Source organism: Perissodus microlepis, chromosome 15 (assembly GCF_051167445.1).
Source record: "Perissodus microlepis isolate ML-2025 ecotype Zambia chromosome 15, ASM5116744v1, whole genome shotgun sequence".
NCBI classification, from domain to species: domain Eukaryota; kingdom Metazoa; phylum Chordata; class Actinopteri; order Cichliformes; family Cichlidae; genus Perissodus; species Perissodus microlepis.
Window position 1 is genome coordinate 24,404,428 of NC_140475.1, and position 16,991 is coordinate 24,421,418.

Below are 16,991 nucleotides of genomic sequence, written 5' to 3' on the forward strand. Positions count from 1 at the left end.
TAATGTTTCGTTGTTTCCTGCGTGTATGTAAAGGCTCCCTGCTTCAGACTGGAGACCCACGCTGAATCCCACACCTGAGACAGGTTGTGGCCCCGTCATGGCTCTGAGCAAAGGAACAAAGTGGATGGATGCTCATGTCAGCTTTAGCTCTACAACTGTAGAGTTTATCTGGAATCTGTAGCTCAATAATAAGGTCTTTTTCCACCTTTCCCATCAAATTATAGTAATTGGCCGTCACTAAAATCGTAATTCCTCTGTAATTTAATGAATTTCTATTATTATATTTTGAAATTACAATGTAATTATACTTATGTACAATTAGATAGCTACACTAGAGTAACAGTGACGGCAGATGGCTACCCCTCCCAGAGCCTGTGTCTGCTGGAGGTTTCGTCCTCTTAAAAGGACACCAAAGCGCTTGCTCATCTAATTGTCGGGCTTTTCACTTTTTTCTGTGTATTATTTAGGTCTTTAACTTAAAATATAAAGTACTTTGAGGCAACGATTGGTGTGATTTGGCACTGTATAAATAAAACTGAACAGACTAGAATAAGGAGGTAACAAGTTACATTTGTATAGAAAACAAGGAAATATCTATTTTTCTATTATTTAACTGTCCTTTTTTTAACTTATGCTTCACTTCAAATTTACTTACAGTATAACTTTTAAGTAATTGTACTTAAACATAATTACATTATCATGTCAAATAAATCCTGATTAATTACTCAGAAATGAAGCCCTTAGTCTCAAGCCAAATTATAAAGTGTTACCAAAGACACAGAGACATGTATGTATGGGGTCAAGTACTAACTCTGGGAAAAACGGGAAATAATCAGAAGCCACGAAAAACCCCCACAAAGAAACAAACTACAGAACGCACCAAAGCATGGATAAATAATCTAGTAAATTGTTGTTGACTCAAAAATCTGATGAATGCGCTCTCACTGGTCCGATCCCTGCACACAGAAATGTTTATCATAGCTGGAATTAATATTACAGAGTATTTAATATCTTCACCTTTTGGTTTTGGCTCGTGAGGGTTATTCTCTCTGATGAAGAGGAGGAGGTGCCGAATCAAAGTCATGAATATTTAAACTGCCTCTCAAAACAAAGATAAAGACATTTCCACGCAGACACTCGCGGTCATGTATCCTCCGTGACTTCATTGATGGAGCGGGTAAACACCGCCCCCTGCCCCCCACCCCCCACTCTCCACGGTTCTGAGCCAAGAGGCTCTGCGGCAAAATGTCATTACAGAGTGCGTGCTCCGAGGAGAGGCTGCTGCTGCGCTGTTTGCGCCGCGCTCCCACTTCTGCGGGACTTTTTCGTCTGATTTTATTTTCCGAGAAAGAAGCAGAGGAGAATGTCCACGGGTGATGATGATTCAGTGGAAACTAAAGTTTGTGTCACGTGCAGCACCGACTCCGAGCGCGAGCTCCTGCTACGTTTCTCAGTCTGAACGCTCCTGAACGCGGACCCGCACCGGTGACAGCGGGCTTTGTGCAGCCTCAAGTCCTTCCTCTCCCGCGCCTGGCAGCACCCAACCTGTCCACACCGCGCAGGGCTCCCCGACACCGACTCCTCTCTGGCCCCCGTCATGGATGTGTTCAAGAGCCGACTTTTGGGAATTTCCGTGGCCGTGGCGCACGGCGTGTTCTCGGGCTCCCTGAACATCCTGCTGAAGTTCCTCATCAGTAATTATCACTTCGGCTTCCTCACGCTTATACAGTTTCTGACCAGCAGCACCGCAATGCTCACCCTGGAGACCCTCAGGCGGCTGGGGAAGGTCGAGATCCCCCCGTTCAGCCTGCAGCTCGCCAAGGTAACCAGTGTGACAGGAAGTCTCCACAAAGTGTCTTTATTCACTTTATTCATTTAGAGGCTCGCAAAAAATTAATATTTCTGTTATTTAGATCAAAACTTCACTATTCAGAATGTATTCATTATATAATAAATACACAGATTCAAGTATTTATACTTAGTGAAGTAGTGAAATCAGTTTCTGGAGCATTTTAACGGATTTTTCTCTAAATCCACGGTCACTCATTTAAACTGCAGTTTGTGAAAGTTACGGTTTGAAATAGAGGAAACTGCTTAATCATCGGCTCAGGCCTGCCTCAATAAAACTAATGACTGAATGAAATTTGTTTTAGAGTTGAACATTTTGCTTTAATTACTGGCTGATTGACAAGATACATTAAAGAGAACGGAATCATAATCTGGAGGAAGAGCGTGAACCTGAATATGGTCCTTTTTCATTCATGTCCCCACTACAATAACTGTAATAACAGACTGTATATTCTGCATGGACTCATTCAGCTGTTATTCACACACACACACACACACACACACACACACACACACACACACACACACACACACACTGTATAACAAAGATGGTTTTCCTTTAAACCCTGTCAGGTTTAATTCAGCAGTCTCTGGGGACGGGCTCAGTTTTTACTACTTCATCATTAAAAACAATGTAATTAGAATAAATAAATGACACCTGCTCAAAGCTTGTGTTTGCCAAAGCTTTTAGGAATAGGAGCTTTTCAGAAATCAACGACTTTTTTGTTCACAAGATTCTTTTTATTCATTAAAAACGTCCAGATCTGAGAACTGAACTCATCATACTGGATGCTTATAGTCTATTTTTCTTTATTTTATTATTAATGTTCTTCTTCACTTCAGCTGCATCTTTGAGTTTAAACACTGTATTGGAGCTGCCATCCAAATCTCACCGTTTGCTCTTCTTACAATGACAACAAAGCTCATCATTCATAATTAATGTGAGTTTTTACATAGAACAGGCTTCCCATCTCTCACTCAGTGAAACAGGGTATAAACGAGGCATCAGAACAACACAGAGACACGACTGCAGTCATTCCACCTCTGCTTGCATTTGTACGATTCGCCTCCTCAACAGTGAAAAATGATGACAGTCGATGTACATTAAACAGAGGCTGTGGGTTAGAGTCCACTGAGACCCAAGGCCTGATCCATCGAACACAACGAGTGTTTCTGGATGAAAGTACAAATACTACACGTTCAGGCACAGCACATTAACTCCAGCTGCACTCACTGCTGCTTTAGGAGGCAGATTTAGCTGAGATTTCTGGACTTCAGTGTAAATCTGAGGCATTTCTGTTTTGCTACATTTCAGGGGAAATGCTGTACTTGTAGTGTAGTTCTGAAGTGTAGCGATTTACTGACACTACTACCATAAAAGTGGAGTTCTTTAGTGCAGTGCCCCCAGTGTTTTGGAGTGGTAAATACTGTGCCGCTCGAAGATTATCCAGGTATCTGAATACTGACCACACCGCAGAAGCAGTGTCCGGTATCGTAGCTGTGTCCAAATTCAGGAACCGCATCCTCCTGTGCCCGCATTTGTAGGCCAATTACGTTACAGCGACACGACAAAGACTATCCAAATTCGAAGACTCTGACAAATGTGCCCTTCATTTCCCCAGATTTGAAGGATGGGTTGGGTGTATACTTCGTGGCCCAACATATCCCAGAATTCATAGCGCGGCCCTGCTCAGGTTCCAACAATGGCGGCAGCTAGTTAGTTTTAATATTACTCATATTACTCTTTCTGGGTCACAAAATAAACGTTTAACATATTTTCAGGCGAGAATGTAGCTGTGTAAACTTCAAATATCTGCTCAGTTTATCAAGACACCACATATTTTCAAAAGCGCTCCGACGTTTTCGGAGACGTCTGTTACCCACTAGCTCGATAGTTAGCCGGGGTTCAAGGCTCATTAGAGCCGTGAGAACACCGGACTCCCGGCAAATCGTTTTCAAACCCACCACCGTATTTCGCTACTCAGGTTAAACATGTAATATAAGTCACTTAGATAACTTAAAAATGTTATTGTTTGGCTTTTCTTTGGTTTTCATTTGTTCCTGAGTAAATCTGTTTGGCTGAGATTAAAGTTATAGTTTACACACAGCTGAATAAACGTCAACTAGACAACTGATTATCAGAAGTGTGAGATGCTCGAGAATATACTCCGGTGTCCTGTTATATTTTAGATAGCAAGATTAGCAAGGAGCAGACGGCTGAGTTTATTAAACTCCACCGCAACAATCTGCAAATTTCATTAAAATTTAATAAACTATCATCTTGTCTTTATTTTTAGTTAGCACACACCTTAAACACTTAAAGCTGTAAGCTAATGATAGTTATATAAGAGCAGATGCATGCTGGTGCAATAAGCTGTACGTTCTACGTCCAATGGATGCATGATCTGATTAGTCGACTATCAAAATAATCGTTTGTGGCAGCCCTATGTAGATGCAAACAAGTTTCATTTTAGTCACAGAAACACTTCAAGTCTGTTTCAGACCTGAGAATGTGTGTTTGCATCAGCTTGAGCAGGAAGCTGATTTCTGTTATTGCTCCAGCACGTTCAAGATACTCGAGTAAAGTGGTCAGGTCCTCCGTGAAGTGAATGTGTGTTAATGTGTCACCATGGATGCTTGTCTCTTCCTGTCTGTGCAGGAGTTTGCCTCAGTGTGTATCCTCTCCACGCTGCAGTCCACGCTCACGCTGTGGTCTCTGCGCGGCCTCAGCCTTCCCATGTACGTCGTGTTCAAGCGCTGCCTGCCTCTCTTCACGCTCAGCATTGGCGTGTGCGTGCTCAGGAACGGCGTGCCGTCTGTCGGGGTGGTGACCGCTGTGCTCATCACCACCGGGGGAGCTGCGCTAGCTGGTGAGCACAAACAAACACACACACACTTGAGTGTTAATTAGTGACAAACCCGTGCACTGAGGCAGTTTAAGGTGCTCAGGGTTCTGTACCGCCCATAGTCCTGTTTATGTTTTTGTTACTAACATGCTAACAGGTTTTAGCCCAAGTCCAAGAATATTCCACATCCCATTAACGTGCTGACACACACTACCCCACCAGAGCTGCTTGTCCCATTGTCTATCATTGCATCAAAATGCTTTCCTTCTTTCTCCCCCTTACACCCTTACCTGGTTGCCTTGGACAGCTGCCCTTATTCAAGTCTGGTTCTGCCAGAGATCTCTTCCTTGTAAAAGGCATTTCTTCATTTCCACTGTCAGAGTGCTATTTGTAGTGGATTGTCTCAATTTTGGGGGGTTAACATTTTAAGGTCTTTACTTTGCAATATAAAGTGCCTTGAAATAGCTGTTGATTTGCAAAATAAAAAAAAATGAAAGAGTGGAGGAGACTCCAGTCATGTCTATTATTGGCAGACTGGTCCACATAGCCTCCGTCTGATTACTTTAACCACCTTCTTAAAAGACAGAGGTGTTAGGATTAGGGATGGGTATTGATAAGATTTTCACGATTCCGATCCAATTTCGATTCTGTTTAACGATTCGATTCTTTATCGATTCTCTTATCGATTCTTTTTAAAAAAGGAGAACACTAAGGTCGATTAGCTCAGAACTTTGTTTTATATCTTCTCTTTGAACAAGATAGAAATTTAGGAGTAACATGGCCTTACAAACCCAACAGTGAGATCTTAAGAGATCCACAGCCTACGGCTCTTCAATGGGGTGTCACAGGGTCCCCAGGAAAAAAAAATTGTAAATGTAAAATAATAAAATTAATATTCTTCTGTAGCAATAACAAAGTATAACATCAATTATTCAGTAGCAATTACACAAGAATATCCAGTAATGTCCCTGCCTACAATTAAACACATTCACTTACTGAAAATCGGGGGCGTCTGCTGTGGCAAATGGGTGCAAGCCTTTGACCACAAACTTAGTCACTGCTCGGTGACATTCGTCTATCCTGGCCTGAAAGGAGACGCTACCAGTAGACTGCAGCGAGAACTGCCAGCATCTGAGCCAGCCAGACTCTGTCTGTCTCTCTCATCATGGCCACCTAAATGCACAGTAATGGCAGGTTTTGTAATAAGGCAGATCGCGCTAACATAATATGCACTGTTAGTTGATTATTTACCTGCCGCATTAACGGGAGAGGACGTGCAAACGTTACCGCTGCTGCTGGGTTGAGATTCACGAGTCCGGAGCGGAATTAAAAACACGACATTCATTTAAGGTTATTGCGTGTTTTGTGAGCAAATGCTTTTGCATATTCGTAGTGTTTCCTCCCTTAAATGAAATATCTACTTTTCAAGTATTGCAAGTTGCCCTGTTGTCATCCGTTCTCGTAAAGTATAACCAAACTTTTGAGCGTTTGAGCCGCCATGTTTCCTGCCAGGTAAATGACGCTCCGCAACGTGGTGACGTCATTCGAGGTGACTGGAATCGATAAGGGAATCGTTTGCAAAAATGGAAAACAATTCCAAAGAATTGAAACAGTGGGAACCGGTTCTCAGCAAGAACCGGTTTTCGATGCCCATCCCTAGTTAGGATAGTTGCAAAAACATTTTGAATGCTTCTATATCAGTGTTTTTCAGAGTTTTAACATTTTTGGCTTTTCTTTAAGCACCTTGGAAGTTGGTGAAGTTGTGCCAGGAACCTGTTTTCTTCCATTTTTGAGCAGCTCCCACAGTCCTATAAGCTGTTGGCTGGTTGGCTTGTAACACCCACATAGCCAAAGCGATGTGCCGTAAACTGATTCTCAAACAGCTTTTAACTTGTGTTGTGTTTGTGGGAAACAATCCCTCACTCTCTTATTCCTAATTCAGAAAGCACAAGTGTTTCAGGTCAAATCCATCTGTCCGTGGTCTAATGTCAAAGGTGTAGCGTGTACTTTTTTAAAGAGCCTTCTCTTGCTGTTCATTCATCCCTCTGTTAACTTGTTTACTCTGCCTTTCCATCTTCTTTTAATGTATTTGTTTTTTTTCATAAAGGAGAAGAAAATATTGAAGCTGATCCTTAAAAACAACAACAGTTAAAGCTGTTTAAACATTAAGTTATCTGTCTTATACAGATCTTTTAATCATCATTCTCAGCAGTAAATGTTGCCCTTCCATTAGCGATAACGATCCTGAAGTCATAAACAAAAACCTCCACGCACAATTCATTTCCTGGATTAATCCAGTCTGCTGGATGGGGGGTTGCTGGAACATGGACTGTGAACGCTGCAGAATATGAATCTAATGGACAGATTCATCATCCTGGGATTTAATCTTCATGATAATTACCGCTTCTCGCAAAAAAATGTAAGATGTGCGTCTTCCATGCGTCCCTTGTGGATTAGCCAAATCTCTGCAATATTTGGATTGTTTGTCACGTCAACAGTTTGCGTATGAGGCACATCTTTCAGTCATGATTAATATTATGGGGGAGATAGCTTATGACCCCTTCCCCCAACCCAAGTTTAATAAGCCTTTGTGATGGTTGATGTTGTTGTGCAGCGAGTCTTTTGAGCCGAATGTTTTTCAGGGTCTACTTCCTGTTGTATGTTGGCACATACTGTACCTCAGAGCCTTTGTTCAGATTTTAAACTTTATTCTAAAAGTTGTAAAAAACATCAGCCATGCTTAACAAGGGACAGATGATCACACCAGGAGCACACCTGTGTTTAGTTTGCATGGGGCTTTTATTTTGAAAATTCACTCAAATCTCTCTGCTGAGCTTCTGTGAAAATTATACCTGACCCCATTTTGAATCATATGAACTCAGAAAAGTGCTGGTGAGAATTTGATGGATTTGTAAGTGCTTAGTGGGCACGAACGGCTTTGATGGCTGCCTGAGATGGAACAGGATACCCATCCAACTTTACCAGCCCCCCTCTCATCCTTTATCAGGGATGCTACACTCGATTGTAACACCTAGGGGAACAGCTACACCAATTACATTGAGTTGAAAGATAATAGACCAACTGTGGCGCCTTATACATGGTGAATTATTTTAGAAGTGGATAGTCATCTCTAAATTTGATTTTAAATAATAGAAAATGCAAATTATATATTCTCTCTGAGTTTAAAGGTGTTTTTATGATAACCCACTGAGCAATGTTTGCACATCCATGAACATATAAAGTAGCTTCTAATGGTTGTTTTATGTGCTTTTAGTGACATCAATTTAAGGAACAGCTAAACATTTTAATAAAAAAATGGATTTTATTAAAACAGCTGGTTTTTACAGCTGTTATAATATAACAATATAAAATGCCACAAAGCAACTCTTGTTGTGATTTGGTCCTGTTTAAATGAAACTGAATTGAATTTAAATGAATTGGAAAATTGGTCCCATTCACTCTATCCTGGATTAACATCACTGAGGTGAGGAGGTAGTATAAAAATCCTTCCGCCTACCTGCAGGAATAAATCGTGCATCTATGGAGCTTTAAAGGTGCAAATGCTACAAATGGTTGGTGTTCACTGCTGCTGATCAGAGCGCATTCTGCACCATCAGCAGTACTGAAGAATTTCTAAAAGGCTCACGTAGAAAAGGGGCTGTGTGGAAGAAGAGCAACATTGTATCGTTGCAGATGATGATGATGGGCCAACAGAAGCATGCGACTGCAACAGTGGAAGTCGTTATGAGTCAGCACCTGATTCACTAAAGTTTGTGTTTTTTAAAAATAATTTTAATACCATCTTTCTCAAGTTCCTAATGAGTTTCATTGTAGTTTTTAGTCTTTTCCTGATTTCTACCAACAAGAAACGTTTCTAAGTAACAACTTCTGACTTGCCAGCCCAAAGCCAATTACATTAAAAATATCCACAGTCACATGTATTATTGTGTGCTTTAAAAATCCAGCAGTTTTCTAAAAGCAATGAGCACCACTTTCTCAAACAGGAGGAACTTGTGCATTTGTGAGGGACAGTCAGCAGCAGTGGATGAATCCAAAGATGGAATATGTAAAAAAATGGAAGTGACTGCTGTGTGTTTGCCAAATCTGATGGGCAGGTTGACCAAGTGTATTGGTTGGTTTTTACTGACAACACGAGCACTGACATCACGCTGGCAGACGAGGCTTCAGTTAGTGTAGTTTGTTTTCAGTATGAGAAGCTTCCTTGTCAAGCTTCCAGCATACAGGCTCAGCACAGGATTAATTCCATCTTTCCTTCTTTATCATCTGTCCTCATTCCTCGGCTTTCCCACCTACAAACTCCCACAATCTCCCATCTTTTGATATCACAGATATGCTAAACCACAAGGAAACCTCTCAGACACAGAAGGAGAAGCTGTCTGAGAAATGCTGCTCAACATTTCACAGTAACGTTAAAGCTCTAGAACCCAATGCTGCAATGACACAGACAAAGTCCAGATCCCAACACGATCGAAATGCTGTGGAATGAATGAATGAATGCCTGCAAAATTCCTTCACAACCACATGAGAAAATAATGAATTCTTCGAGTATTTGTGCCCAAAGTTCTTTTTATAAGCAATTTAATTACAGGGTGTACTTAAGTTTTCCCCGGACAGTGTGTGGTTTCAGGTTACAATAGCAAATTACCCATCAAATAAACAGACGTCTTGATGAATAAAAAATCAATAAAAAATCATCCATTTAACAAAACACAAAGCTGCTGGGAATTGCTGTTGTGAAGGGACTGGACCCAGTCTACCATCTCTTCCTGACCGGAAGTTGTTTTGACTTCCTAAACTGATCCAACAAGCCCCGCCCTTCAATGTTGGAACGTAGACTTAGCGGGCATCTGAAGTAAGGTGCAATTGGCACTCGACAGGGTGCTATTGTTTGTTGCCCTGTTACGAAACGTTGTATTAATATTGATGTAGGCTGTGGATAAAACATACCATATCCCAGTTATACTGAACTTTAAGTTCAGAAAAATATCATGTAAATAAAATCGAGAGAAACTTCACAGATGTTGGAATAAAAAAATGTAAAAACTTGATTTAAATTCTTTCTCCGCAGGTGCCGGTGATCTCACAGGTGATCCCTTTGGTTACGTCACCGGTGTTTTAGCCGTCATCATCCATGCCTCCTACTTGGTTCTGATCCAGAAAACCAGTCTGGACAGCGAGTATGGACCGCTTACCGCACAGTACGCCATCGCCATCATGGCCTCACCGGTATGGAGTGGTGTATTTTCAAACTTTACTGCCATCGTTATTCTCGCTTCTCATTTTGTATTTTTATTGTCTTCTCTCAGGTGCTGCTGGTGTGCTCCTTCATTTCTATGGATGCCATCAACATTTGGTCATACAAGGGCTGGACGGACCCTCACATCACGGTCATCTTCATCTTCTGCATCTTCATTGGCTGTGCCATGAACTTCACCACGCTGCACTGCACCTACATCAACTCGGCTGTCACCACCAGCTTCGTTGGTGTGGTCAAGAGCATCGCCACCATCACCGTCGGTATGTTGGCCTTCAGTGACGTTGCACCCACCAGTCTTTTCATTGGCGGTGTGGTGGTGAACACCATCGGCTCCATCACCTACTGTGTGGTTAAATACTACGAGACAAAGAAGAAGAGCTCGTACGAGGACCTGGAGGAGGCGGGAAAGGACAACGGGCTGCCGGGCAAGCCTTACAGAGAGAAACCTCCGCTGGACGGGAGCGGTCCCACTACAGGATCTGATCCAGAGCAGCCAGAGGCAGAAGGAGTGCCGAGCAGTGACGACAAGGAGGAGGCAGCAGCCACGGCCCATTTGGCTAACGGACAGTTGTGGACGGGAGAAGGTGAGAAAGGTGTCAATTCTCATGTCATGACAGAAAAAGAGGCGCTGGAGATGCAGAGGGAGCACCTCCACAAAGAGAACACCACTGCTGCCACGTCACTCAGTGATAGCTATGTCGGAGTGTGGAGGTCCATCAGACATCTGCAGTTCCTAAAGAAAGACCCCTTGATCGAAAACATGGAGCAGCAAAGTCCGTGAGGGCGGGACTAAGAGCCGAACTAAAAAAAAAAAAAAAGGAAATTAATAAAACGTCAAGGAAACCAGAGAAGAAGAAAATGACTGAACCTCTACTGTATGTACGCCAGGAACCTCTTAGTGCTTACTGAATGCTCGTTGGTCGTGTTCACCGCTGTTGCTTCAATTACCTCGACGAGATCTTTTGTGCCAAAAACTCTGTTTCATCACACAGAAGTCTGAGTGCTTTATTTCTTTGTTGTTTATGAGTGAAAAGAGGTTTCTGGTGGAGAAAAGTGGATGAAGAGCTTTGGGCAGAGCTGCCCGTCAGTGATAAATCCTGCCTCTCGTGTCCCTCGGCTCAGCGGTGGGGTGGTTGGGGCTAGGCAGCGTGATGTGGATTGCTTCTCCAGCTTGCAGAACAAGAGCAAGCCTTGTAGAAAAACAGTGCATCTTGTGCAAACTTGAAAATCACACCCATCAGGGAGGAGCTGAACACAACTAAAGGTTTCTGTTTTGTGCTTTGATCTTTTTCTGATTGGCTGCGGGCATGCGAGCGACTCTATGGCTGTGATCACTCCGGGTTTCTTTGAGTTCGTCCAGCTCAAACTCTGCAGGTCTACGGTCACATTTTACTGCTGGTTTCCTGTTTCTGTGTTTACTTTAGCAACATTAAGTGAAATAATAATCCTGTCATTTCACGCTCCGCTTCTGTCTCATTTTCTTTTCTGTGTCTTTTCCTTAATTTTATATATGTGTTGTTCTACTGGTGGATGTTCACAGAAAACGGCCAAAGTTTCAGAACTAATGTTGGTGTATGTAAAGGTGATCTCTGTGAGAGGAGAGCTCAGACTTCAGACCTTTTTTTTCTATCCTTGGATCTTTATGATGTCAGTGAGTGCAGATATTCCTTGTATGGTCATCTCAGCCTTTCAGTTCAGGCTTTGAGCACAGAAGCCCAACTAGCTATGCTTATGCATTTAACGACAGGGACAGAGAGAGAGAACTAAAAACACTCCAACAGCTTCTTTAAACAGGATCAACTGAAAAACGACACCATGGCCCAAAAGGAAACACAAGAGCATAATGGCCGTTTTAAACACTTGTATTCATTTTTCATTTTATGTTTTTTTCTGTCAGCTAGGTACATTAAAAAAGGTTTCTTTTTGCTTTATATACTATAAAACAAGATGTTTTCAAATACAAGTACTTACAAGTATACACAGTATGAATACAATTAAATACAGCTGCAAAAAATGAGATATTATAATGTGAAGCCTTATAGTTCTGATTTCCACTTATCTCACTTTTGAGTCCTTCTTCAGTGACACAATGATTTTGAGTTCTGGTTGCACTAAACAAGCTTTGTGAAGTTCTCATTGTTTCCAGAATTTTTATTTGACGTTTCAAAGTCCACTGGAGAAATAATTAAAATGATTTTAATGTTGATTTCAGTTCATGTTGAGGCTTGATATGTAATTATGGACTGTGATTCAGGTAGCACGCACCACACAGCATAACGTGCTTAAGTGAAAGTACCTTTTCTTCACTTGTCATCACACCAGTGTTATTACAATGACTGGACCGAGCAAGGATGCTGTAGTAGTTCTTCTATCAAGCTAGCTTAAGAAGACTTGAAGCTAAGTTTCCCAGAGATGTATCTAAGACTATCTAAGACTTATTTATGAGGCTTTTTGTGCCATTTGACTATGACTGGGTGCAGGGCTGTAATACTGATGTCTCTCCTTCATCCATAAGGAAGTTTATTTACCAGCAGAGCAGAATGAAAATGAGCAGTTCAGTACATCTAACAATCTGAGATTGATCATCTTGACAGAACACCTGTAATTTGATGACAGCACTTAGTTTTACTGCAGCGCTTCCCCTAAAAAGCGTCTTGGCTCCACAGATCGCACTGTGAACACTTTTTTATTATTTCTACCTCCAGTAGAAATTCATGCCCACAGGGAGGTCTGTGCAGAGGCATCTGGCACAAAGAAGCCTCCAGTGGCTTTTGTGATATGCATATGAATCCCTTAACGCACACCTTGCTGGAGATTATGTCATTCTTCATGCCTTCCTAATATGTTATTTTGGGACGGGATTACAAATGGCTCGGGAAAAGATTTGTAGGAGGTGTAAGAAAACGTGGCTTCATGATTAACTGTTGTTCGCCAGATTGGCGTGATTGGATTTGAAGAGAATACTGGTTACAAAGAATTTAATATAATCTGCTTTAAAAACACAAACTGCTTCTCTGACAGCCTCAATAGCATCATGGGAGCTACAAAGAAACAGTGACATGTGCCCCACAGTGTCTGCGTGTGGGTTATGGATAATCAATGAAATAAAAACAGTGAAATCATTTGAAGAAAGCTCATTTTTGCAGTCAGTGACTGTTTGGTTGTGGTGTGATTAGCTCTGGCTTTGCAGAGTAAAACAACAAGCCCAACCTTTCACTGCTCAAAGGTTCAGAAAAGAAACTAAGGAAGCAAAACTATCTGGCCTTGGTGCACCAGAAAACTGGAGAGGCTCGCTGCTCTGCTCCAGGCAATTCACCGACAGTTTCTAATGAAATCGGTGAAAATCAGCCGCTCTGAGGGAGATGTGTGGGCCACTGAGCCGACCACACATCTCAAGGAATTATTCAAGCATCCTCCACATGTGGGCTGAGCCGTTGTGGGCAGACATTTTAAAGTAGGGCTTGGTGCTAATGATCACATCTGTTCCACTAAATATAACAGCAGATACCAAAGTTTAGTTAAATAACCTTACATAATCTTTTTTTTATAATTACTATTTTATGAAAACATGTAGAAATATTAACAGGAACTTAAAGAAATAGTTTTGGAAGCTCTGTGAATCTAGTCCAGTATCAGTCTCTGTCACGAGGTGCTCAGCATAGCTTATTATTAATATTGCAAGCAGATAGAAACAGCTAGCATCTGCTAAAGCACAGCTCACTGACATGTCGTTTGAGAGTGACTGTGCTCAACTTTTTAACATGAACGTGAAGAAACTTTGCCAAAGCAATTTAATTCCCTGTAAAAAATATAGCTTCTGTTTTATTTGTTTATGCTTGTGTAGTAATATAAAAGATAAGATGGTTGTAGGCTGTAACTAATATTGTTATTAATAGAAATCCAAAATCATAACTTCTGCTGACGTCTTGTTGTGTTGAAGATAAAAGAGGCAAATCTTTAAACAACGAGACACTAAAGGAAGAGAAAATCTGAATCTTTGTGTAAAAGGTTTATGATACAGTGAACTTTTTCAACACTTTTTGATTATTCTTCCACAAGTTGACTGATTAATCCTAATGTTTTTAAACCACTTGGTTCAAAGGCTGGAAGAATCTTATAAATCTACTAACAACATTTAGCTCGGCACCTGGAGGTGATCTCTTAAAACGACTGACGTCTTTAGAAAGGCACTAATCACAACATGTTTACTGTTGTGAAAGCTTCACAATCCTTTGGTAAATTCAGCTGCATTAAACACTAACCTGATACTTCTGGTTGAAAGTTTTGTGTTTCTCCTTATCTTCTCTTTTGAGCTTTCCTAGCCTGGATCTTTTCCTGCCTCTGTTGTTTCCCAACAGAGGCAGGAAAGGACTTATAGAAAATGTCTCTGTGACACCTCTAGAGCTGAAAAGCTGCAAAGGTTAGCTTTAACGGTGTCCCTGCAATCAAAGCTGAGCTACAACAGAGACACAAAGACTATTAACACAAACGGGGAGCATTTATCTGCTCTCGTCCAATCTTAGGCTCCTTCACAAAGGAGGAGCTTCAGGCATGGTGAATTGTGTGAAGAGAAGAAGCTGTCAACCTCTGGTATAGATCGATATTGATTTCCTCCTCACACTCTGCAAACTTCATTTAATGCTACATGAGATGTGATGTCCCCCGGAGCTGCAGAGAGCTGGGTGTGGGCTCTATGAAGGAGCCTCGCTGAGGTGCCTTGTCCAGATTTAACACTTCAGAAAAGATAAATATGGTTGAAAAAGCAGGACATGTGGATTATTTGTTGGTTTAAAGGTGTCTAGGGGTGATAATGACTCGAAAGCATGAACAATTAGAAGCCACAAAGTGCATGAACGTGTTTGCTATGTAGAGTTTTACAGTTCTTACATTTGAAAATAAAATCTGAAAAACAACCTGAGGCCAAATTAGCACAATAGGCTTATTATTGGTCTTAGCAGGTTAGTTGGTTGTACTATAGTATGTAAATTGTTACCTATGAAAGGTGAAACAGAGTTTGTTTGCTTCCCACTGATTTCTGTCTCAGCATGTAAATCAGGACAGAGCAGGTCAGCCGAACATGGGAAATCCTAAATTCTGGCCGAGTTTAATTTAATATGTGGAAAGTAAATCTTACAGTCATTAAAAGTCTCTTATGTTTCCTTTAGCTAGAGCTGGATCACTGAAAGCTTTTTAGTGAATCTGAACGGATGCAGTAAAATCCAGAACAGCTGAAACATCTGTATGGGTGGCTTTTTGTCACTGTTAATCTTGTATTGTTGTCTGTGAAAGTACTGTGTGCAACCCCTCACCATCACAGGTGGATGGAATACTGAGTAGGTCTCTTGTCTATCCCGGGTAAGAGCATTTATTAAAAAAGTAAACAACAGAACCATAAAGACACAAGTCAAAAAAACAGGAAGTCTGAACAGTGATGGAGACATTAAGACTGTAGTTCTGAGTCTTTGCACTTTATTCAGAATTTTCTGATTTATTTACAGTATCTTTCTACTAATGCTTTCACTTCCTGAGTAGGTTTAAGGCATTGCAGGCACATGAGAAGTCTGTAATGACAGATCCCTAACCTGTCTCTGGCATCAGATATGTGTTTCGCAATGTTTTTTTAACATCTGTCCTGAACCTTTCGCTCAACTGAAAGAATTCCAACGCGAAAAGAGTTACAATATTTTGAATGAAAAGTCTGACCTAAAACCAATCGGTTGTTGCCTTAATGCCTTAAGGCACAATGTTCCAGTCTGACTCTCCCAACACTGAAACGCCTCATAATACCATCTGTGTCTGGTTCCTGGAGGGTTGTGGGAGTTACCTTTCCTGAAGAGCCCGTTTCTTCATAATCCATCCAAGATCATGTCACATCTTTTAGTTTTAAACCACAGTGTGTTTCAGAAACAAACCATCAGGTGTGAAGTGGGACACAGCAGCATGTTGGAGTTATGACAAACAGCCCGATGTCATGAATATTGTGAAAAGAGCTGATGTATTTAAAAAAGAGATGTGATGTGTGTTGTGCATGAAAAGTGAGAAATATTTTCTGTCTTTCTATAAAAGAGCTGTCATGTTTTTCTGAAATAAAGCCAGTCTGATATTTCAAAAGATTGTCTCTGGTTCAGGAGGGGTTTGGCATCAGGGGCAGCTATAACTCTTTTCCTGCAGATGTGGTGTGGCTCTTAGTGCACCTACACAAGCCTTTGTCCACTCCTTGTGAACCTCCAGTTTTCTAGAAACTCCTCTCACATGTTTCCCTCCCACTCAACTTTCCTATAACAAGTGTCGATGATCATCGCCAATGATTCTGGTCACGTACACCAAACTAGACCCAAATATTCTGTTTTGGGAGATACTGGATTAAATAAAATGTTACAAATACAGAATTAACTAAAGTGTAGGAGAAAAAACTTCCTTATTATGTTGAATCTTTTGAGATGCACTGATATGTGTAATTGTAGTGGAGATATCATCTGAATTTCAGGAGCGGGACCACTCCTCCTTCACGCCCCCTCCGGCCTCAGGCTATAAAATCCCCCCTTCTCCAATACCTGCAGTTCTCATTTTCATGCGTGAAAATGGAGATAAAAGTTCCCAGTTCTAAACAAATATTCAATTAAAAAACTAAAATTAAGTCCTTGCAGATTTTAGGTAACTTATTTGACATTAGTGCGAAACTGGGAACATGTTTGTCTGTTGCATTAATTTCCTTCCACTCATGGAGAGACTCCATGATTAATTTACTTACAAATCCCTTGTTTAATTAATTTGAGTTATTGGAGTTTGCTGCTTAGGCTGACACTCTGGTTTTTAATTTAAACAGAGCGTAAAGGTGAAAACATAAGCAGCACACGCACAGGAGTTGGGAGTATATTAACGTCTCCTACAAGCTGGCAGATTCAGCTGAAATAATCCATTCAGAAGTAAAACGTCCAAATCACGTCAAACCAAGTTTAACCTGGAAGAGTTCCTGAAATGGTCCTCGTAAATATAGTCCAAGAGTCCACAAACACGGA

General features: G+C 41.2%; 1 protein-coding gene across 1 annotated transcript; it reads left to right on the plus strand.

Moving 5' to 3' along the window:
- Window positions 1-1,158: 1,158 nt before the first annotated feature.
- slc35d3 (solute carrier family 35 member D3) lies at window positions 1,159-16,083 on the plus strand. Its single transcript, XM_084953919.1, has 4 exons — window positions 1,159-1,822; window positions 4,508-4,718; window positions 9,784-9,941; window positions 10,022-16,083. Exons 1-4 carry the CDS (start codon window positions 1,598-1,600, stop codon window positions 10,751-10,753), a joined length of 1,326 nt encoding a protein of 441 aa, XP_084810045.1. The 5' UTR covers window positions 1,159-1,597; the 3' UTR covers window positions 10,754-16,083.
- The last annotated feature ends 908 nt before the right edge of the window (window positions 16,084-16,991 follow it).